Source organism: Triturus cristatus, chromosome 4_1 (assembly GCF_964204655.1).
Source record: "Triturus cristatus chromosome 4_1, aTriCri1.1, whole genome shotgun sequence".
Classification (NCBI taxonomy): domain Eukaryota; kingdom Metazoa; phylum Chordata; class Amphibia; order Caudata; family Salamandridae; genus Triturus; species Triturus cristatus.
In genome coordinates, this window is record NC_140585.1 from 1,279,187,228 (window position 1) to 1,279,208,849 (window position 21,622).

The window sequence follows — 21,622 nt, forward strand, 5'->3', positions numbered from 1 at the left end:
TGGTATAGAGCATAGTGGCGTACAGTGGAGAGGCACAGAGTGGAGTGCAGTGGAGAGGCATAGAGTGGAGTAGCATACCATGGAGTAGTGCAAAGTGGAGTGGTGTATAGTGAAGTAACATACAGTGGAATAGCGTAGAGTGTAGTGGCATAGAATGGAGTGGCTTAGAGAGGAAATATGTACAGTGGAGTAGAGTTGAGTGAAGTGCCACACAGTGAAGTCGTGTACACTGGATTGTCAAGCAGTGGAGTGGCATTGAGTGGAATAGCATAGAGTGGAGTGGGTTACACTAAAATGGGGTGGAGTGGGTGGAGTGGAGTGGCATACACTGTAACAGTGTAGAGTGGAGTGTATGCTAGTCGATCCCCCGAAGCTCCAGAAGATTGATGCGGAGCCTGAATTCTGCTGAAGATCAGAGGCCTCTCCCATGTGGCTTTCCTAATCGAGCAGTGATGCATCTGTCACTACATTCCCCTCTGGTTGGGGAAGGGAAAGGTTCAGCTGTTGACCCAATCTTGATTCATTAGCTACTACTGCAGGTCTTTTGCAGTACACTCCGAAATCCGGACCATGTCAGAGATGTTCCCCTGATGCTGTGCCCACTGGAACGTCAGGTCCCACTGCAGAGCCTGCAAATGCCTACAGGCATAAGTCACCAGTAGGATGCAAGAGGCCATGAGCAGCAACAACCTCACAGTCATTCTCAGTGAAACCCAGGATAGAGGCTGAAACATCAGTATCATAGCCTGCATTTCCTGGTCTCGCCGTTCACGAGGATAGGTGCAAAATTGCACTGTGTTCCAAACATCTCTGATTAAAGGGAGCATCTGAAAGAGAGTCAGGTGTGACCATGGCACTTTGATAGTGAACCTCAGCGAGTGCAGGAGATTTGCCATAGCCAGGTAGTGGGTGCCTGGGAATAGCTTGCCTTCAACAGCCAGTCGTTGAGGCAGGAGAAGACTGCTACCCCTGACCCCCGCAGATGTGCTGCAAACACTCCCATCACCTTAATGAACACTCGAGAGGCGCTGGTAAGACCAAATGCGAGCACAGCAAACTGAAAACGGTCTTGGCCAACTGTGAACCACAGGTAGCGTCTGTTGGCAGGGAGGACAAGAACGTGGAATTGGGTGTCCTTCTAGTCCAAGGCAACGATACAATCTCCCGGGTCTTGGGCAGACGGACCCTGAGTGAGAGTGAGCATCTTGAACTTCTTCTTCAGGAGGAAATTGAGAAGGTGCAGGTTGAGGACAAGATGAAGGCTGCTGTCTTTTTTGGGTACCAGGAAGTAGCAGGAATAACAACCAAGCACTACTTCTGGAGCTGCACCCTCTCTATGGCTCCCTTGACCAAGAGAGCTGACACATCCTGACAAAGCAAAGAAATATGGCCCTCCGTCATCTTGTTGCATTGGTAGAGGGCTATCCAGAAAAGGGAGGGAGTAGCCCTTTTTGCATAGTTTGCAAAACCCACAGATGTTACTGTCTGCGAATGGTGCAGGTGGTGTGTTCTGTCACTCACTGGGTGCCCATGGTGTTGAAAGTTAAAGGGGTTTGGAGGCTCTGGCTGCTGGGAGGAAGGGGACTGGCTTGACCTTTGGCTCAAAGCCCCATGTGATTTGTGGGGATAGTGTCCTCAGCTACAAAAAGGTTGGGAAGCTTTTTGGCCATGGTGGCTGGGTGGGTACAGACACGGTTGGAAGTGCACTAAGATTGACAAGGGGCATTGGAAAGACCCAAGGACCTGGCCTTAGCCCTACTGCCCTTGAAGTGCTCCAGTGATGAGTCTGCCTTATCTCCAAAGAATGAGTACCATCAAAGGGCATGTTCACGAGAGAAGCCTTAACATCCCCTGAAAACTCAGTGTTTCTCAGTCTGGCATGGCATCTCAATGCCACTGATGATGAAATTGCGCTACCCAGCGAGTCCGTCATGTCCAGCCCACATCGGATGATGGTGAACTATGCTGCATCTCTACGATCTGCAACCGCCTGTGACAGTATTGCTTGATGCATAAATTGTGATCCCTGGTGAGGTGTGATGGCACCTTGTAATTGTCCTATTCACAGAAACCCCTGTGCAGGGCCTTGACTAGGGCCCAAGAAGGACATGTGTAAGTGAATCATTAAAATGAAATAAAGGTTCGAATGGGGTAACTCATGGGTGAAGCACTTCTTTCCAGACATTCGCCTTGACTGCCACCAAGGGTAACTCAAGGTCCAAGATCTCAGCCACCCTCCTCACCACCATGTCAAAAGAGTCACCCTCCTCTGTAGTCATGATCGAGTCCATGCCAGTGTCTGGGGAGGTGTCCAAACCATTGGCATTTGCTATTTCCTCATACCAGTTGTCCTCAGCATCTTCTACAGGGTACTGGCAACCATAAGGGTCTTCATACACCTTCCATTCAGCCCCCAAGTTGAGACCTATCAAAAGAATAAGGCACTTGCTCTGCCATGAGGGGTCTGCCAACTGTCGGCACTGGAGCTGGCATTGGACAACGCCCACCTGGCTCTGTGTTGGAGTTGGTAATGACGATGGAGATGGCGCCTCCATCTGGTGTTGGGGATGTAGGCATTGAAGAAGACACCAGGGACGGTCGAAGTGACTCTACTGGCACTGGTGGTGGACCCGCCGGCAGAAGACAAGTTGAGGCCCCTCCTGAGCCTGTGGGGTCTAAAGGCATAAAGAAGGGATGGGCCACCCAAATATGAGGTACATGGCCTAATGGAATTCTCATAACTGGGTGGAGGTTCCTCCGGGTTCCAAAAACTCTGGGAGGCACGGCCAAGGCTCAGGCTCCACCACAGAGCTAACTCTTAAATGCCAATGCTCCCTTGTCTTGCCAGATTTGTTTAATGAACTTGGCAAAGTCAAAGATCTCTTCGACTTACTGCTCTTCTTATGCCTGTGGGAATTACCCAATTTCCCTGACTACTTTGACTATGACGACGAGTGCTTGAAGTAGCTCTGCGAACAATCTTAGTACCTTCCTCTCGACTAAGAGCTTGAACTTTGTGATGTCACACAAAAGAAGGGTCAGTCAAAAAAGACTGGGAGTAGCTCTTTCCAGATCTGCGCTGACCAATGCTGATAGAAAAGAACTGACGTCAGTGCGCTGGGTTGATACCTATATAGGCACTGGACATGTCACTTTCGTTGAACACGCCAATGACAACACCACGTGGAGCCGAACGACACCAACTACTGGTGCACAGGGCTTCTGCTCTACAAAAGTTTCTGGATCCAGTCTCATGCTTGTGGAATATTCTAAGTTAAGGAATATGTAGTTTAAAGACCCTATCAGATTCAAGTAGTGCACAGTGGACTAGCGCACATTGGAGTGGCATTGAGTGGAGTGGTGTACAGTGTAATGCCATACAGTGGAGTGTTGTAGAGTGGAGTCATGTTTACTGAAGTGGTGCAGAGTAGATTGCTGTAAAGTGGAGTGGCATACAGTGGAACAGATTACAGAGCAGTGGTGTACACTGGAGTGGAGTAGAGCAGAGTGGCATAGAGTGTAATAGCGTAGAGTGGAGTTGTGTACAGTGTACTAGCATAAAGGGGAATAACTCCACTTCAGGTCTTTGCATGCAGAGGCCTTAGGGCCGGTCCCAGGCCCGCTATGAGTCGGGCCAGTGTGTCCTTCCTACGTCTGGCCCCGCCCCCACCACGGGCTGTGGCAGGAATCATGGCAGAGCAGCAACAGGCCCCTGCTACCCCGATGCCGCACACCACCTACCGTCGGGCTGTGCTGTCCTCAGCCGTCCAACTGGGACCCCGCCTCAAGGCCTCATTGTTGGACCAACATCACCTGTTTTCCCAGGTGAGGCCCCAAGCCGGGCAGCCTCCATGTCAGGCCCCGCAAAGGACCCAGGCCCGCGGTGTACAAATTCTCCAGCCCATCTCTACTTCCCCGGGACCGTCATCAATCTTGTTGCATCAGGGCGTTCTCTGCCATCTCTGCTGCACCCAAGTCAGTGCTGGGGGATACAAAAGATCTATGTGGGCAAGATAATGGCAGATCAAAGGAGCTCTCTCAACACAAATCCACCATGTTGGCCAGCTCAGCCACACCCACATATATAGGATAGTTTTAGGTTTTCTAGTTGTTCCCTACCTATTACCACTTTATATAAGTGATATTAGTTAGAGAAATTTATTTGCAATATTCCGTATATTTTTCTAGCAGTTTAGGGAGATCTGCACAATTTTTAGATTTAACTTCGGTACTCTGTCAATTTTTTTGTGAAGATTAAATATGCTAAAATTTGAAAATATGCTGTAGTACACTATATATGTACAATCTAGTGTAGTACAGTGTATTTGGATTTCTTTTACATATATATAATTTTTAAGTACCCCAGTACTCCCAAGGCAATACCCTGGTACTCCGTATATTTTTAAAAAATATCTAAAAACATATAAATATTTTTCCGTATTTATTCTCACTTTAATAAAGTAGTAATAGGCAGGGTAAAAATATCAAAACTAATACTTACTTCATGAAATGCTGTCACTGGGGTTTTAGGTTTAGGTAAAGGCGCCACAGGGAAACTTCACATATATTATCAGGTTCTGACTAAATAAATTGACGGTGCTATAAGGTGGGAAGTACCGCCCAACTTCCCAGAATTAAGAGCCTCTGCTCTATACAGTTATGCAAACAATCCTTAGCACATGTACTCGTATCACATAGTAAAATTATTTCGTGTTTTCACAGTACAATTACAATCCTTTTTGCCGAAGAAATGATTTAGTCTTTTTCTTCTAGATGGTTCTTTATTCATTAGTAGTCTTCTCTGTGGTACATAACAGCCAGCCAACACGTGTTTCGTCGCTACTAGGGAATGTAGTCCCGCGACTTTTTCAAGGCTGTGTTTGCAAAAGAAATTGAAGAACTATATTGTATATTCACTTAAAAAACATGTTGTACTTAGTGGTAATGTCCTAGCAACACGGTAGTGAGAATCCAGAACCAACGTAAAAATAAGTGAAACTTGTAATCCATTTCGAAAACAAAGTGTATGAACAATGACCATATCACCATGAATTGTGAATTCATACAGATAGTTCAAAATTTTCTATGATTCTAATTGCGATGGAGAGAGCTGATATAACGTGCTTAGGTGGAGAAACACGCCGAAAAATTACGCGGATCCTAATTATGGACGGCACACCCACGTGCAAATTGTCGTGGTGTGATGAGGCGGGTGTGACTCGCTATATTTAGACTCTAAAGTGTGCATCTCCATATGTGCTCAAGTGAAGAAAAGATTTTCGTGACGTATAATGGTGACAGTATAGTGAATGTAATACCAAAAGGCATCCGGTCATATCTACCTATTCTTGGCTTGGTAGAGTTTTCTGGAAAGAATGTATATATCTATATTAAGATATAGTCACATTGGATTTAACGAAACAGGAATGATTATACAAAGAGCAGTAATTATTTAAGGTAAAAAACCTACTTAGTAGGTGGTGATAATTCCAAACCACCTATGGTTTCTGCAGTAATGGCGTCACTTTTCTTTTGGTTGTATATTCCTTGGTCAGATTCAGTAAATTCTCAGTACTGTGAAAATAAGTTAAACTAATTAGCCTTGATCCTAAACTCCAAATAGTTTAAATTACATGTGGTACGCGGTGAAGTACTAGTGGAGCATGAAGTTAATGCCCAGTTTACGCTTCCGTATTAGTCCTACGACTGGATTAGTCAAGTACTATTGTAACCAGGGAATCTCACCAAGTCTGTGAAAGACTCCCAGTCTGTCAAGTCTCGAGTGGAAGTCACTGTTAAACATCACGAGTGCTAATATATTTAAATTATCCAATCGGGCGGGTACCAATATAAATGGATCCCTGAATTTATATCATTAAGCGTCACCCCCAATATACAGACTATCTATATTTTGAGAATCAAGGATCTTAGAAAACATCATATGCTCCTCACCCTTTATTTTATATTAGTATAAAGCCAATTGTATAATCGTCAGGTGTAAACACATAAAAGTCTAATCTATAACAGTGTATTCGGAAACTACTCTGTCCGTTTTTCAAGTAGAACAAATATACTATACTCAGTCTCGCATTATGCTCAGGCAGAGCTTACCTTATACGACTAAGAATAGAAGCGATGTGACGCCCGTCTCTGGTTTCCCGGTTCGAGTGTGTGTATACGAGTGGTTTCTCTTTGGAATATATTTCCGGTATGGTGACGTGAAGTATAGTCACGTGAGCAGTTCTATCTCGTGCAGAATCACATGCCGTGAATAGAAGAAGGACTAATATCAAATTGTAAATACGGCGGCCATTTTGAAGCATGTTCGAACCTTCGTAATATTAATGGTCTATGTTATTATGTAAACCAGTAAAAAGTGCACCAGCTTAGTGTTTGGTGAATGTCAAAACTAGTATTTATCGTGTTGTTCTCTCCATCTATTAGATTCAGCACAAAGCCTTTCCACGTAGTGACGTGAAAAGAGCAAAACAATAGGAACTTAGAAGCATGATATACAAACATTGAAAATCATATGTATATATACAGATTATTAAACTCATATATTAAACAACTGTGAATTAACAAGAAGGTTGCTAATTGGAAAAACGATCATATCTCTTGTATTGATGACATGAAACCTATTCGGATCTGTCATCTATATTTCGTCAAGATTAGATTCTCTTTTATAGCAATCACATATATTGTGGTATGCTTAGTAAGAGTTATTCTATAGACCTCTGTACACTTAGATCAAGACAAAAGGAACACTTGAGTTATTCTGTATGGTGTGGTCACTCGAATCTAGATACTGGGGGTCTTAGCTACCTAGAAAGTAGTGTAATTCGTGGTATATGAGTTTAATAATCTGTATATATACATATGATTTTCAATGTTTGTACATCATGCTTCTAAGTTCCTATTGTTTTGCTCTTTTCACGTCACTATGTGGAAAGGCTTTGTGCTGAATCTAATAGATGGAGAGAACAACACGATAAATACTAGTTTTGACATTCACCAAACACTAAGCTGGTGCACTTTTTACTGGTTTTCATAATAACATAGACCATTAATATTACGAAGGTTCGAACATGCTTCAAAATGGCCGCCGTATTTACAATTTGATATTAGTCCTTCTTCTATTCACGGCATGTGATTCTGCACGAGATAGAACTGCTCACGTGACTATACTTCACGTCACCATACCGGAAATATATTCCAAAGAGAAACCCCTCGTATACACACACTCGAACCGGGAAACCAGAGACGGGCGTCACATCGCTTCTATTCTTAGTCGTATAAGGTAAGCTCTGCCTGAGCATAATGCGAGACTGAGTATAGTATATTTGTTCTACTTGAAAAACGGACAGAGTAGTTTCCGAATACACTGTTATAGATTAGACTTTTATGTGTTTACACCTGACGATTATACAATTGGCTTTATACTAATATAAAATAAAGGGTGAGGAGCATATGATGTTTTCTAAGATCCTTGATTCTCAAAATATAGATAGTCTGTATATTGGTGGTGACGCTTAATGATATAAATTCAGGGATCCATTTATATTGGTACCAGCCCGATTGGATAATTTAAATATATTAGCACTCGTGATGTTTAACAGTGACTTCCACTCGAGACTTGACAGACTGGGAGTCTTTCACAGACTTGGTGAGATTCCCTGGTTACAATAGTACTTGACTAATCCAGTCGTAGGACTAATACGGAAGCGTAAACTGGGCATTAACTTCATGCTCCACTAGTACTTCACCGCGTACCACATGTAATTTAAACTATTTGGAGTTTAGGATCAAGGCTAATTAGTTTAACTTATTTTCACAGTACTGAGAATTTACTGAATCTGACCAAGGAATATACAACCAAAAGAAAAGTGACGCCATTACTGCAGAAACCATAGGTGGTTTGGAATTATCACCACCTACTAAGTAGGTTTTTTACCTTAAATAATTACTGCTCTTTGTATAATCATTCCTGTTTCGTTAAATCCATTGTGACTATATCTTAATATAGATATATACATTCTTTCCAGAAAACTCTACCAAGCCAAGAATAGGTAGATATGACCGGATGCCTTTTGGTATTACATTCACTATACTGTCACCATTATACGTCACGAAAATCTTTTCTTCACTTGAGCACATATGGAGATGCACACTTTAGAGTCTAAATATAGCGAGTCACACCCGCCTTATCACACCACGACAATTTGCACGTGGGTGTGCCGTCCATAATTAGGATCCGCGTAATTTTTCGGCGTGTTTCTCCACCTAAGCACGTTATATCAGCTCTCTCCATCGCAATTAGAATCATAGAAAATTTTGAACTATCTGTATGAATTCACAATTCATGGTGATATGGTCATTGTTCATACACTTTGTTTTCGAAATGGATTACAAGTTTCACTTATTTTTACGTTGGTTCTGGATTCTCACTACCGTGTTGCTAGGACATTACCACTAAGTACAACATGTTTTTTAAGTGAATATACAATATAGTTCTTCAATTTCTTTTGCAAACACAGCCTTGAAAAAGTCGCGGGACTACATTCACTAGTAGCGACGAAAAACGTGTTGGCTGGCTGTTATGTACCACAGAGAAGACTACTAATGAATAAAGAACCATCTAGAAGAAAAAGACTAAATCATTTCTTCGGCAAAAAGGATTGTAATTGTACTGTGAAAACACGAAATAATTTTACTATGTGATACGAGTACGTGTGCTAAGGATTGTTTGCATAATACTTACTTCATCTGAGGGCGAAACACAGAAAACAGACAAAGTGTAATGTAATAACAGATAATATTAAGTTGAAATATCTTATACCTTAAAAAATACTTACCTGTAGTCCCCAAAAAGAACATCTGCACACATTAATGTGTGAACCTGCAAACATTTATGGAACTCTGACTGGGCGTTTGGCCACTACCTGTGAGTACAAAGTCTATGGAATAATGCATTGGTGCCCAGATGTGTTTGGGACCCACCTTTTATCTTTGCTCTCCCGAAACCAATCACCACAAAACTTCCCATTATCTGCTAATGTTGAAAAAGCAATAGAGTTGGAAATTTCGTAGAGATTGGTCAAATGGGTGCAAAGTTATAACTGGTAAAAATCAGTAATTCCTCTCTCTGCTAACCCTAACTATAGCTACAGAGTGGCTACTGTCACTCTGTAATATTTAAATGTATAATATTAAAATGCATTACCGTTTTTATGCTACTTTTTTATGGATCAATTCTGTTTATTGTAGGAAGCATAAGAAAATCTGTTGACATACACAGCTGTCTGCCTACAACCCTGGAGCTGGCTGTATCATCAAATCATGATAGAAAACCAACTCATAAAACATACCACTTAACTTCCTCCCACCCCCATCACTGCTTCATGGTAGCATAGGTGTTGACGATATGGTGGCTTGTGCTATGGACCTGAGTTAACATGGGCGGTTAGTCAGCCATCAAGAGCGGGACTGTTTTTGTGGGTGTCTGTACCAAGGGTAACAAGCGCAACAGCTTAAGATCAGTCAGACAAGTCAATTTGTTGAAGCCAGTGGATACAATGGTGATAAATGGGGCCCACAATTCTGGGTAGGAGTCCCGCTTTAATTCCATGGCTAAGGATAGCTTTTTCATGCCTAAAATGTACCATAGTTTATGTAACCAAGCTGTGCAGTTGGGATCCTGTCAGAGCCCCAGATGGAAAGTATGACCTGATGAGCTGCCCCTAAAGCCAGGGCATTTGCCTCCCCTCATCAAATGTAAAGGGTATGTCACAGGGCTAGGGAGCCCCAGTATAGTGTAGACCAGGAACCTTGGGATTGTTGTATTAAAGGCCCCATCTATGTCATGCAGGATTTATTCCCACTAGCGGACCAGCTTCAGGCAACACCAGAGTAAGTGCACCAAGATGCCTGTCCCACCGCCGCCTCTCCAGCATTCCTTTGTGCGCCCTGGACATCAAGACTGAAGATGCGCGAGAGTAATGTATCAATGGGAAATTATTTGATATGCTGTCTTTGTGTTCAATATATTGTGTGCTGTGTGTCTGGCACTGTAGTAGAGGTCTTCTCATTCTTTGGTGGCAAGTGCCCTGCCCAATTCTGCCTTTCACCGCCTCTGTCCCTCTGTTTTGTCTGGTATCGGTGCCTGGCCCAGGAGTGCATATATATCTGTGATAAGACATCTATCATCCCTCTTAAGGACAACCCATTTCTCAAAGGGCGTAACGGGGCACTCGGCATATGTTTCAATGGACGAGTGCATCACCCAGTGTCGGATTTGTAAGTGCTGGATGCGATCTGCCTCCACCAAGCCATAATCTGCCTTCAGGCAGTCTAATGGGTTTATCCCCTGGATGTCAAACATGAAACATACGCACTTGCAGCCTCACTCCCATCATTGCTAAAACCCCTGCTGCTGCCTGCCTGGTAAAAAGTCTGGGTTTCCTTGTATGGAAGTCATTGGAGAGGTAAAGGAGGTCAGCTTGGCCCAGAGCACCACGACATCCCAAACCCTGAAGGTGGAACCGTTCACCAGGGACGAATAGAGACCCCACACTCTATGCCTGTGGGGTAGCCACATTTCTTTCCATATGTTTTACTCGGAGGTGGGGCAACTCCACTCCATCAGGAAGGGAAACTGAGAGGCTTGGAAGTATCTAGCTACCATTAGGACAGCTAATCCACCCTCCAGGCTCATACCATAAAGTAACTGCCTACGGATCCAAAGTTTTTTTCCCTCCCAGATAAATGTATTGATCCTCAGCTACAGGGTCCGAAGGGTGTGCTTCGGTGGTGTCAGTGGCAAGGATTGGAAGACATATAGGATCCATGGGAGGAATGTCATTTTGATGGCAGCTCTCGTGCCCAACCATGACACTTGCAACCATCGCCATTTAGCTAAGTCTGACAGATCCTGTGAGGTGAGGAGAGTCCAGTTAAGTGCCACTGTCTTTGCAACTGTTCGGGCCTATTTGATTTCCAGGTAAGGTATGAGCTCTCCCACCTATTCAAAGGGGAACCCAGAGCAGAGATAGGCTTCATGCGGCAGGGAAAGAGATAAGTTCAATATTTGGGGCTTTTGTATGTTAACCTTGAGCACTTAGATTTCCCCAAAGGATTGAAGCTCTGACACAAGGGCAGGGAGGGATGACAGCGGGTCGGTTAGGGTAATAACATTTTCAGCATAGAATCTAATGATATGCCGGTCCCCTCCGAAGGATATTTTCACAATGGCAGGATCTGCTCTCACTCTCTGGGCTAGGGGCTCCATGTATAAGGCAAATAGCAGAGATGAGAGGAGATACCCTTGCCACGTGCCCTTCTTGATGGGAAAGAGCTGGGATGACACACAGTTGACTTTCACCGACACCTGTGGTGAGCTACAGAAGCTTTGGACCCAATGTCGAAATCTGTCTCTGAGGCCAAATTGTCTCAAGATTGCAAAGAGATAGGGCCAATATACTCTGTCAAATGCCTTTTCAGCATTGATTGCAAGGAGATCCTCCTTCCGGGATTGGTGGATCTTGTTCATGAAGTGGAGGATGCACTTTGCGTCATCCCCACATTGACGTTTGAGGATGAAACTGGCCTGGTCAGGATGACCAGGCCAGGCAAAAGGGGGTTAAGGTAGTGTGTGAGGATGCGTATAAACAACTGGGCATAGATCTTAAGAAGGGAGATAAGTCTATAGGACCTGCATAGTGTGTTGCCTTTACCAGCTTTAGGAATGATAGAGATGTCTCGAGCATGTTGTCATTGATGGTCCTGGTATTAGCAAAGAAATTTAAAAAACAGGTAAGCAGCAGAGCCAGGGCGTGACAGAATATTTTGTAGAACTTAGGGGCGTAGCCGTCAAGCACAGGGGCCTTTAGCGACTTCAATTGGGCAATAGTTGAGATCACCTCCTCTATCCTAATGGGCTTCTCCAGATTATCAGACTCAAGTGAGGTGAGGATGGGTCACTGGTGATGAATACCATCCACAGGATAGTCTGGGGATTTGTATAGTGTTATGCAAATTTCCTGATTCGCACATCCCCATGAACCTCAATACCCCTATTGTTATGTATCATTTTAACAGTACCCCTATGTGTTCCAGCCCAAAGATGGTGGGCCAGCATCCAGCCACAGCGATTACTCCCTAAGTAAATTTTATGCTTTAGAGTCTAGACGTGACATCGCATATGCCACCCTGTCAATATCTAGGCACTCGAGGTGCAGACGCACCTTCTCTAACTCCTACCACACACTTGGGGCTCAGTGGGTTTGTGTATGGCTTCCAAATGCAGGACCTTTTGCTCCAAACCTAATAGTTTCTCTTTCTGGCAGAAGTTACCAGTCAGCGAAACAGCTATCAATTCCCCTCTGATTACTAGCTTTAAATGCCTCCCAAAGAGAGATCGGAGATGTCTCCCCCATGGTTTTATGCCAGTGAAAGTTGCCTTTCACCTCTTGCAACGCCGTTACCATGCTTTCGGACTGGAGGAGGCTATCCCGAAGCATCCATTGAGAAGGTCGGATGGTTCTCCGGTCCACCTAAATAACCATCAAGAAGGGGCCCTGATCACATAGGGAAATAGGAGCAATGTACACATCTTGGACAAGAGCTTGTATTTTTTAGTTTTATAGGCTGCAGAATAGTATGTGTAATCCCAAGTATTAAGGGTGGGAGAGTCACCACACGTCCTCTAAGCCACAATCACCCAACCATTGCAATCCTTGAGTCGAAAAGGATCCAGACTGACCGAAACACTGACCAGGTCCAAGTGTATCCATGACGAGGTTCAGGTCCCCCCTCACTAAGATAGCTGCGTCGGGGGATAACAAAACTGACATGAGGACTCCCACATGAATTTTTCTTGCTGGTCATTGGGCACATACAGGTAAGCTAGCTTTGAGCGAAGGTAGCTTACTTGTATTCAGTAGTTAAGCATCAACCTTCACTCTCAACTACCTTACTCAGGATCTCACCGCGGAAAGCCCTAGAGAGAAGGATTGCCACGCCACCCTTCTTCAAAGGTATTGAAGACAAAAGCTGGCACAGTAACCAGTGGGATTTCATCCTATGTTCATTCTTGGGGAGGAGATGTGTCTCCTGAAGCAGGCAGATGTCACTGCATTACTACTCCAGGAGAGACAGGATGGCAGTCCGCTTGGCCTGGTTATTGAGGCCTTGGACTTTGAGGCAGGTAAAGTTAAACGCCAGGAGGCGGGAAAGAATATACGCCATGTCACCACCTCCCAGCATAACCCCTGATCCCTGGGAAAGCAAATCCGTACCGGGGTGAATATCTGTGTCTCTGAACACATCTGGAGCTGTGGTAAATCTGTGGAATGTGAAGGTGTAAGGAATAACAACCCCCAGCAATATTATAAACAAAACCAAGTGCTAAACAAGTCCATGAACAATGGAAAAAACTGGAAGCTGGGCATGATCCAATCGGACAGGCAGTGTGCAATCTTTGATATGTACAGATATTGAACCACACCTCTGCCACCTCAGACTAAAGCAATAAAGAGCAGTTCCTGGGTATATTCATGTGCCAAGGTCACCGAGAGTAGGTGTTGAAGGTCATGTGGAGTTCTTGCCAGTGTCACATACCAGACTGTCCAGCATTCTTCTGGACTGAGGCGAGGATGTTTCTTAGGTTTGCCAGACTTTTGCCAGAGTGCATTACATCGGTGGACCACCGAGGGGTCGTGGGTATCAAGCATGCTGGAGAGTCACTATGCAGGCCCAAGATTCGACATGCCTCCCCCAGAATCTTGGGTTGAAACAGTTGGGCATTCCAGTGAAAGACCAGTCTGAAGGGGTGAGCCCATCCTTAGGAAACCTCTTTTGGGTGTAAGAATTCAGTAACTGGTTTAAAGTCTCTGTGGCGCTGGAGGGTGATCACAGAGATGTCCTGGAAGATGGCTATTTGATGTCCTTGGAAGTGTATAGGGTGTGAGCCTCTGGCCTTATTAATAATATCTTCCTTGGTCTGGAAGTCATGTTCACATACCAGAATGTCTGGGGGCTGGGAGTTGGGGCTTCCAGGGTGACCGACCCAGGACACCGTGTCAAGTTGTAGAGTTAGGTCTTCGGCACAGCCCAGAATATAGCAAAACAGTGCTTGGACATAGCTTTGTATGTCAGAGCCCTTGGTTCCCACTGGGACCCCCAACAGGAGGACATTGTTGTGGTGGGATCTATTTCCAGGTCCTCCATTTGGGCCCCAAGGTCAACCCGTTGATCATGCAGACGAATAACCTCATGCCTCAGCATCTCACACTCCTAAACCCTGGCCAGTTCGTTGTCCTCTAGGGAGGATACCTGCTCTTCCACCGAGCTCAGGTCTCGCAGTTCTTCGGAGAGTTCCCTCTTGAGGTCCTGGATGTCTCACTTAAAGGAGTCAAACAGGGAGACCAGAAAGGCCCTGGTCACCGTAGCCAGATCCTGGCCGGTATCCTCCACTGAGTCCATCTGATGAGGCCATTACGAGTCCAGAGTGGGTTCTTTAGACGCAGCTGGGGTAGAGCAGAGGAGCATGTCACGCACATATTGTTCTTGTTTGCCTATTGTTGTCTCCATAGTGAAGGTGAGCGGGATATGTACTGCGACCCCCCTTGGGCGGGAGGCGTTAAGTGTCTGTCTTCACCTCCAATAGGCAATACGGCGTTAGGGATAACGGTTATTGAGGTGGGTGGCCAAAATGCACAGGGCACCATCAAGAACCCACCAGTTCCACTATCGGCAAATGTAGCCACCACAGCAGTGCACTGCCTGTCCAAGCCCCGTACTCACTGCTCCTCCAAGGCCAAGCTGGATCCAGCAAAGGAGGGGCCAAGCAGGGGCTGAGGCTCAGCGCGGATGATCGCTGGTGCAACTTATCCGGGAAAGGGGGCTATGCATCCCATTGGAAGGTCAGCAGGCAAGCTGGTTCATATGGATGGATCGTGCCACAGTGCAGGCCCCAGTCTGTGTCCTCACCAAAGGCCTCTCTGGTCTTCAGGTTCCATCTGGAATTTCCACTCTGGTCCTCAAAGTGCTTTCTGCCCTACGGTTCCGGTGCTGCAGGCTCTGTTCTAAGGAATGTCCAGGGGCCCCACAGGCTTGTGCTGTTGTGGGCAGGCCTTCTTCCCTTCAGTGTCTGGATGGCAGGCATATGATCGGATATCCTTGGTGGCCATGCCTTCCTGTACCGTTGCGGGTGTCACAGAACTGCTATTGACCTCCAATCTTCTATGTGCCACCCCCACTCTCTGAGTCACTCTAAGGTGGCCATCGCTGTTACCAGATGCTGTGCAGCACGGCTGGTGGGTCTAAGGTGCTGGCATCCACCATCTTGCCATTCCTGGGGTCAGCTGTAGGGGCCACCATACAGTGGCAGAAGTCTTTCAGGTGCTATCATGAAGCCCCGTAGGGGCTCAAGGGGCTCTGCTAATCCCACAAACCACTGGGGTGGCACCAGCATGGGGTGGAGCAATACAGCATGGTCGGCAGCACTCAGGTATGGGTTGCCACCTTCTTGCCTGGTCCGGGGTCAGCTACCCAGTCTGTCACACCACAGCTAGAGTTTTTCAGGTGCCAAAACTAGCCCCTCCCAGGGAAGCCAGGAGGTCACAACTGTTTCTGAGGTGATTCGGGATGCACTAAGGTGCTCCAGGACTCTGCTATGGATGGCACCTGTTGGTCTGGATGGCAGATGAGCAATCAGTGCGTCCCACCCTGCTGCCAACTTGCCCACACCCCTAAGCTACATTTTAAGGAAAATATTTTTTTATATATTATAAGTGGGGGCTTTTCCAGGTTTCCTTTTTGTTTGATGTTAATCCAAAGGAAAAATGATGGACTACATTAAACATAATTCTATGTTTTATAAATCCCAACATTAAATTGTGTTGGGATGTTTTGTAAAAATACTTTTGTAAATAGTTGTCACTTCTGTTTTTAAATATAAAATGTTAATAAGCATTAAAGTATTTAAAATGTAAACACATTTAGTTTTCTTCCTTGGTAAGAAAAGTCAATATGGTGCCTTAGAGAAAGGAGCTAGAAATTGTGTTGCAGCTCAGTTTTCATAGGGGAGATTGAGGCTTTTGAGTGGTTTGTGCTGTAGCTTTGATGGCCAAAGAAAGAGAGCATAAAATAAGGATGTGTGTAGATCTGAGTAATCTGAATCAGAGTATTCTGGTTGATTGGCAGCACCTGTGTAACATATCGAAGGCACTATCCATGCCTAGTGGTACAAATTGAGTCAGTGTGATGGATCTTTACCAAGTGCTATTTCATTATAATTCTAGGGATTTGTGATTGTGCCTCCTATTTACGCTGCTGTTGTAAGTAGGGGGCAGCATCAAAATCAATGGTTGTTTTGGTGGAACGCCCACCGCAACACCCATTGCCCTACCCTTTCACGCTAAGTACAGCGTGAAAGGGTGCCTCATTAACAAGGCAATGTTAAGCCACGTTCAGTGGCTAAAATCTGCCTTCTAAATAAGGCGAAGCACATAGTGGCACAGGTACGTCACTGAAAATGACATTCCTTTGGTGATAGTGGCTTGTAAATATGCCCCCTACCCTGTTGTTATGGAGTACCCTTTGGCCAGTATAAATTAGGCCCTCTGTCTGGCAAACTGATGTTCTGCCTGCTCTGTTTAAAGTTGGGCAAAGAGTTGTGTTTCTTCAGCTGGAACCCCCATTGTGCCGCAGGCAGAAACTTTAGTAGATGGCTCCAAAGATACCTGGCCATCGATCTGAGGTACTTTTCTTTTCTCGTTTGGAACCACTAAGTAAAGCCTGGAGGTCCCCAACAGAAAAGATAGATATCTACTTTTGAAAAACAAACTCTGACTTTGGGTGTTTGTTTTTGAAAAACAAAAAAAGAACTGCATGGCAGCATGAAAAATAGTATCTGCTCAGCAAACTTACAATGCCTTCAGATGAGCTGCAGCGATTGTGGTCTCCTTTGAGATCCTTGACAGGCAGGGGGATATTCTACATATGTCAGGCTCTAGTCCACTAGGGCAGCAGAGCACAGTCTGCCAAACCCTAAATGGCCACCAAAGAGTTTGCTGCCTCTGTCAAATTAGATCACGAGACAATTGTAAATAATAATGATAATTAATTTTGTTATTTTTGGACTTCACTTTCATTTGCTATTATCAAATTCTTTACTCTTTTCGAAACAGATTTCTGCCAATGCAATCTTCGCACTGGAGAATAAAACCCAGGTGAAAGAATTCATCCTCCTCGGGATGTCTGATGACTCTGTGGTGCAGATTTTACTTTTCCTGGCATTTTTGGTCTTCTTCACAATGACCTTGGTGGGGAATGGAGCCATTATTGCAGTCATCACCTTCTGCCCTCGTCTGCACAACCCCATGTATTTTTTCCTTTGTCACTTATCTTTCCTGGACATCTGCTATTCATCCGTGACAGTCCCTAAAATGCTCACTAACCTATTGGCAGAGAGGAAGAGCATATCTTTTCATGGCTGTATCGCACAGATGTACTTTTTCCATGTGTTGGGGAGTGCAGAAATGTTCCTACTGGCAGTGATGGCATATGATCGATATGCTGCAATATGCAATCCGCTTCGTTACACCATGATCATGAGCTGGAGGCTGACTGGGCAGCTGGCAGCAGCTGCTTGGCTTGGAGGCTTCATTCACTCAACATTGCACACTGCCCTAATATTGCGACTGTCCTTCTGTGGCCCAAACCACATTGAGCATTTCTTTTGCGATGCAACACCACTTTTGGTGTTGGCTTGCTCTGACACCTCAGTGGATCAGGTGTTGATTCTTACCACCCCAGGTGTCCTGGGTCCTAGCTGCTTCTTGCTGATTCTTGTTTCTTACAGTTACATCATCTCAAGCATCTTAAAGATACACTCAGCTGAGGGAAGGCGGAAAACTTTCTCCACCTGTGCCTCCCACGTCATGGTTGTGTCTGTGTTCTACGGTACTGGGGTGTTCGTGTATATACAACCCATGTCAGTCTATTCTGCTGCCAATAACAGTTTTATTACTGTGTTCTATGCAGTCATCACTCCAATGCTAAATCCGATTATTTATACTCTGAGAAACAAGGATGTGAAAGGCGCTATTGCAGCTGTATTGTGTAGAGAACACAAAGCCACGGGGAAGACAGAAATTGTTCACATTTTCTAACCTGAGAGGAACAAACACAAATAATATCTTGGAGCAAGACTATTTCCTGCTGTGGCTTTCAAAGCATGTTATGATGAATCACAAATGAGTGAAAATAACAACTAAACGGGTCAAGGCCCTCAACAGACACATTTGAAGGTTGTTTAGAAATTTGAACGCAATTGTTTATAAAGAATATTAGTGAATTGGAAACAGTTTTGTAAGTGATGTTTTGAAGTGCAACACATAAATGAAAGACAGAGGTCTCACATTTCACATGTCAATGCTGGAGCAGCTCTCTCAGTCCAGGGTTTTTCTTTATATTATGGGATTGTAGTCCTGTTGATTCCATTATAACATTAAGTACACAAGTCCCAAAATAAAAAGAAACATACCCTTGGCTGGATGAGTTAGTTATGGATGGACCTGGGAAATTTAACAGCTCTTAAATTGTGGCATTATGTTAATGATATAAGTAGTCACTACGTGACAGGAGAAGTCACAGAAAAGTCACAGAAAAGTCACAGTATATGCAAATATACATGGCAATGTGCTTACAACTGAGAAATCAGTATCTTAGACCACTGGGTAGGACTGGAGTCCTTCTCATTACCTCTTCATCCCCTTCCCTGTTCTGTTTATGACGACATCATGAATTTATGTTCCTTAGTAGACACATTTTGAGAAGCTCAATCTCCTAATGAAATACATTATCAACAAACTATGGGCCTCATTCACAAGACCCTAGTGCCATTTTTGCCAGGTGCGTCACTTTTTTGATGCACTGGTGGAGCAATGTGCTGCAGCATATTTACAAGGCCACACAAAGCCACTTCATGTGGCTTTTCATGGCCTTGGAAATATGTGCCCCTTTCATGCAGAACACTGCATGAAAGGGGTGTTCCATCAATGTTGCTGTGGGTGTTCCCACGCAACATCCTTGGATTCTGAAGGATTCCCAGATTTACGAGGAATTGTAAACCTGGGAATTAGTCAGATTCCTACTTCTCCCCAGGGGAGACATAGGAGTTGTGTAACAAGGAGAAATTCTTTTAATTCGCCTCATTTTTCCCTCTTTCTATGTGTGCTGCTAGAAAGAGGAAAATACCATCAATTATTGTTTTTGTGCAGTAAGGTCTCCCTTTGTAATGAATGTGCTTTTCGCTAAAAGCACACACCCAAACCCTGCACTCCCACTTTGGAGGCAAATATACCACTGCATCTTTAAATAATACACTTTGAGCAGCACTCCCTAAAGACGAGGAAAGGACGCAACACTCCCTTTAGGTGAGGCAAGAAAACAAATTCATTTGCATTTATAGTAACACACACTTTGAGCAGCACTCCCTAAAGACAAGGAAAGGACGCAGCACTCGCTTTAGGAGAGGCAAGAAAGCAAATTCAGGTGCATTTAAAATGACACATACAAGTTTATTAATGCAATATTTTAGAAAGGTAGGCCGAATATATCAGTAAATGCATGTTCCCATATATCAAGTAACTCAAATGAACAATTGAAATAAAATGCAGTATATACAAGTAGCAAAGAGTAGAAAATATATACAAAATGGTTAGGAACACCTCACCGATTGAATTTGTATCATCCTTGCCAAATCAAGCTGGGGAAGCCCTTCAACAGCCCAGGAAGGAGTTCAATCAGGTCTCAAGTTCCGTCACCTCCACAGCAATACATCTATTCTGTGGTGAACTTCGACCTGGCCCTCGAAGGTTCCCAGCTTAAATACCATTACTAAACGTGAGGCGAAGCTTCTAGAAAACCTCGGCCCGTTCTCATTAGAAAAAACCGAGCTGGCTGTACCAGTCCGCGTCAAGGCCAAGACGGAGGCTGGACAAGCTCCCGTATTTTGACTCCGAGGCAGAGTTGTACATTCTCACATCTTCCAGCCGTTATCTTGACAAAGCTCCCACAAGGCCTTCCAGAGTACATTAAACAAAAGCAATCGCTCAGAAAAACAGAAAGACCTTGACTGTGAATAACCAAAGCAACTTGCAAGCACTGCTGTGCATGCAGAAAAACTGCAGCAAGGCAAAGCCAGGGAAAAAAGATGACATGAGGCCATGTCAAAGCCAATAGTAAACACTTCATAATTCTCATAACCCAAACAACTTGCAAGCACTGTTGTGCACGCAGAAAAGCTAAGGCAAGGCAAAGTCAGAAAACAAGATGACATGAGGCCATGTCAAAGCCAATAGTAAGAACTCATAATTCTCATAACTGTACAACACAATACACATTTCTGCACAACTGCTTATTGCATCACATACTTTATCTCTCAATGTACAACACTGAGCACATGTGTGCATCACTGCCCACAACAGGTTCCGCAGCAACCACAGCACCGAAACTGCCCTCATTGCGGCCACCGATGACATCAGGACCCTACTAGACAATGGAGAAACCGTGGCCCTCATCCTCCTGGACCTGTCAGCCGCCTTCGACACGGTATGCAACCGCACACTACGCACATGCCTCCATGACACCGGGATCCAAGAGAAGGCCCTGGACTGGACCACCTCCTACCTCTCCGGCAGAACATAGAGCGTCCGCCTCCCCCCCTTCTGCTCCGAAGCCACCGAGATCATCTGTGGCGTATACGAGGGCTCATCCCTCAGCCCAACGCTGTTCAACATCTACATGGCACTGCTCACCCATGTCACCCAAATGCCTGACCTCATCATCTCCTACGCTGATGACACCCAGCTGATCCTCTCCCTCACCAAGGACCCCCCACACCACCAAAACCAACCTCCACGAAGGAATAAAGGCCGTCGCCGAGTGTATGAGGAACAGCCGACTGAAGCTGAACTCATCCTCGGATCCACCCCTTCGGCCTGGGACGACTCCGGGTGGCCGACCACACTGGGAACAGCTCCAACACCGGCCGACCACGCACGAAACCTAGGGGTCATCCTCAACTCCACCCTCTCCATGACTAAGCAGGTCAACGCCGTTTCTTCCTCCTGCTTCAACACCCTATACATGCTCCGCAAGATCATTTTGAAAACAGAGAGGAGGATTTCTTTGCAGAGGAAAAGTCTTGGGGAGGGCGGTGAGCGTTGTGCAATCTGAGATGCAAACCAGCTAACAGCAAATGCCAAGTATGGAGTTCAGCTCTAATCCCACAGATCACTGATAAATATTACTGTGCTCATGTAGTAAGGGTAGGTTTAGGCAGGCATTTCCTTTGCCATTATAGGGCTTTTCATATTTTACAGTTTATTAGTAATGGTAATTACACTGCTCAGTTATATATGTTTCCAAATTGCAGCACAGTTGCTTCATGGTAAAGCACAATAGTTTCAATAAATATTGTAAACTTCCCTTGTGCCTTTTTTCTGTTTATTGTTGACATGAATGAGAGGGAGAACCAAAGGTGATCTGTTACCATGGCTTCCTGGGAGGAGCTATTGTGATGTGTACTAGGGTGCCAACTTATCTGTTACTCTGG

At 44.9% G+C, this 21,622-nt stretch overlaps 1 protein-coding gene across 1 annotated transcript; it reads left to right on the forward strand.

Moving 5' to 3' along the window:
- Positions 1-3,690: 3,690 nt before the first annotated feature.
- LOC146856582 (olfactory receptor 4E2-like) lies at positions 3,691-20,227 on the forward strand. The gene is made up of 3 exons (XM_085651274.1): positions 3,691-3,825; positions 17,190-18,123; positions 20,196-20,227. Exons 1-3 carry the CDS (start codon positions 3,691-3,693, stop codon positions 20,225-20,227), a joined length of 1,101 nt encoding a protein of 366 aa, XP_085507400.1.
- The last annotated feature ends 1,395 nt before the right edge of the window (positions 20,228-21,622 follow it).

Coding starts and splice junctions, on each gene's coding strand:
- LOC146856582 (XM_085651274.1), top strand. CDS start 3,691: ATGGCAGAGCAGCAACAGGCCCCTGCTACCCCGATGCCGCACACCACC. Junction 3,826..17,189: donor AACATCACCTGTTTTCCCAG/GTGAGGCCCCAA, acceptor TTTTCGAAACAG/ATTTCTGCCAATGCAATCTT. Junction 18,124..20,195: donor CGCTATTGCAGCTGTATTGT/GTAGAGAACACA, acceptor GAAAAACTGCAG/CAAGGCAAAGCCAGGGAAAA.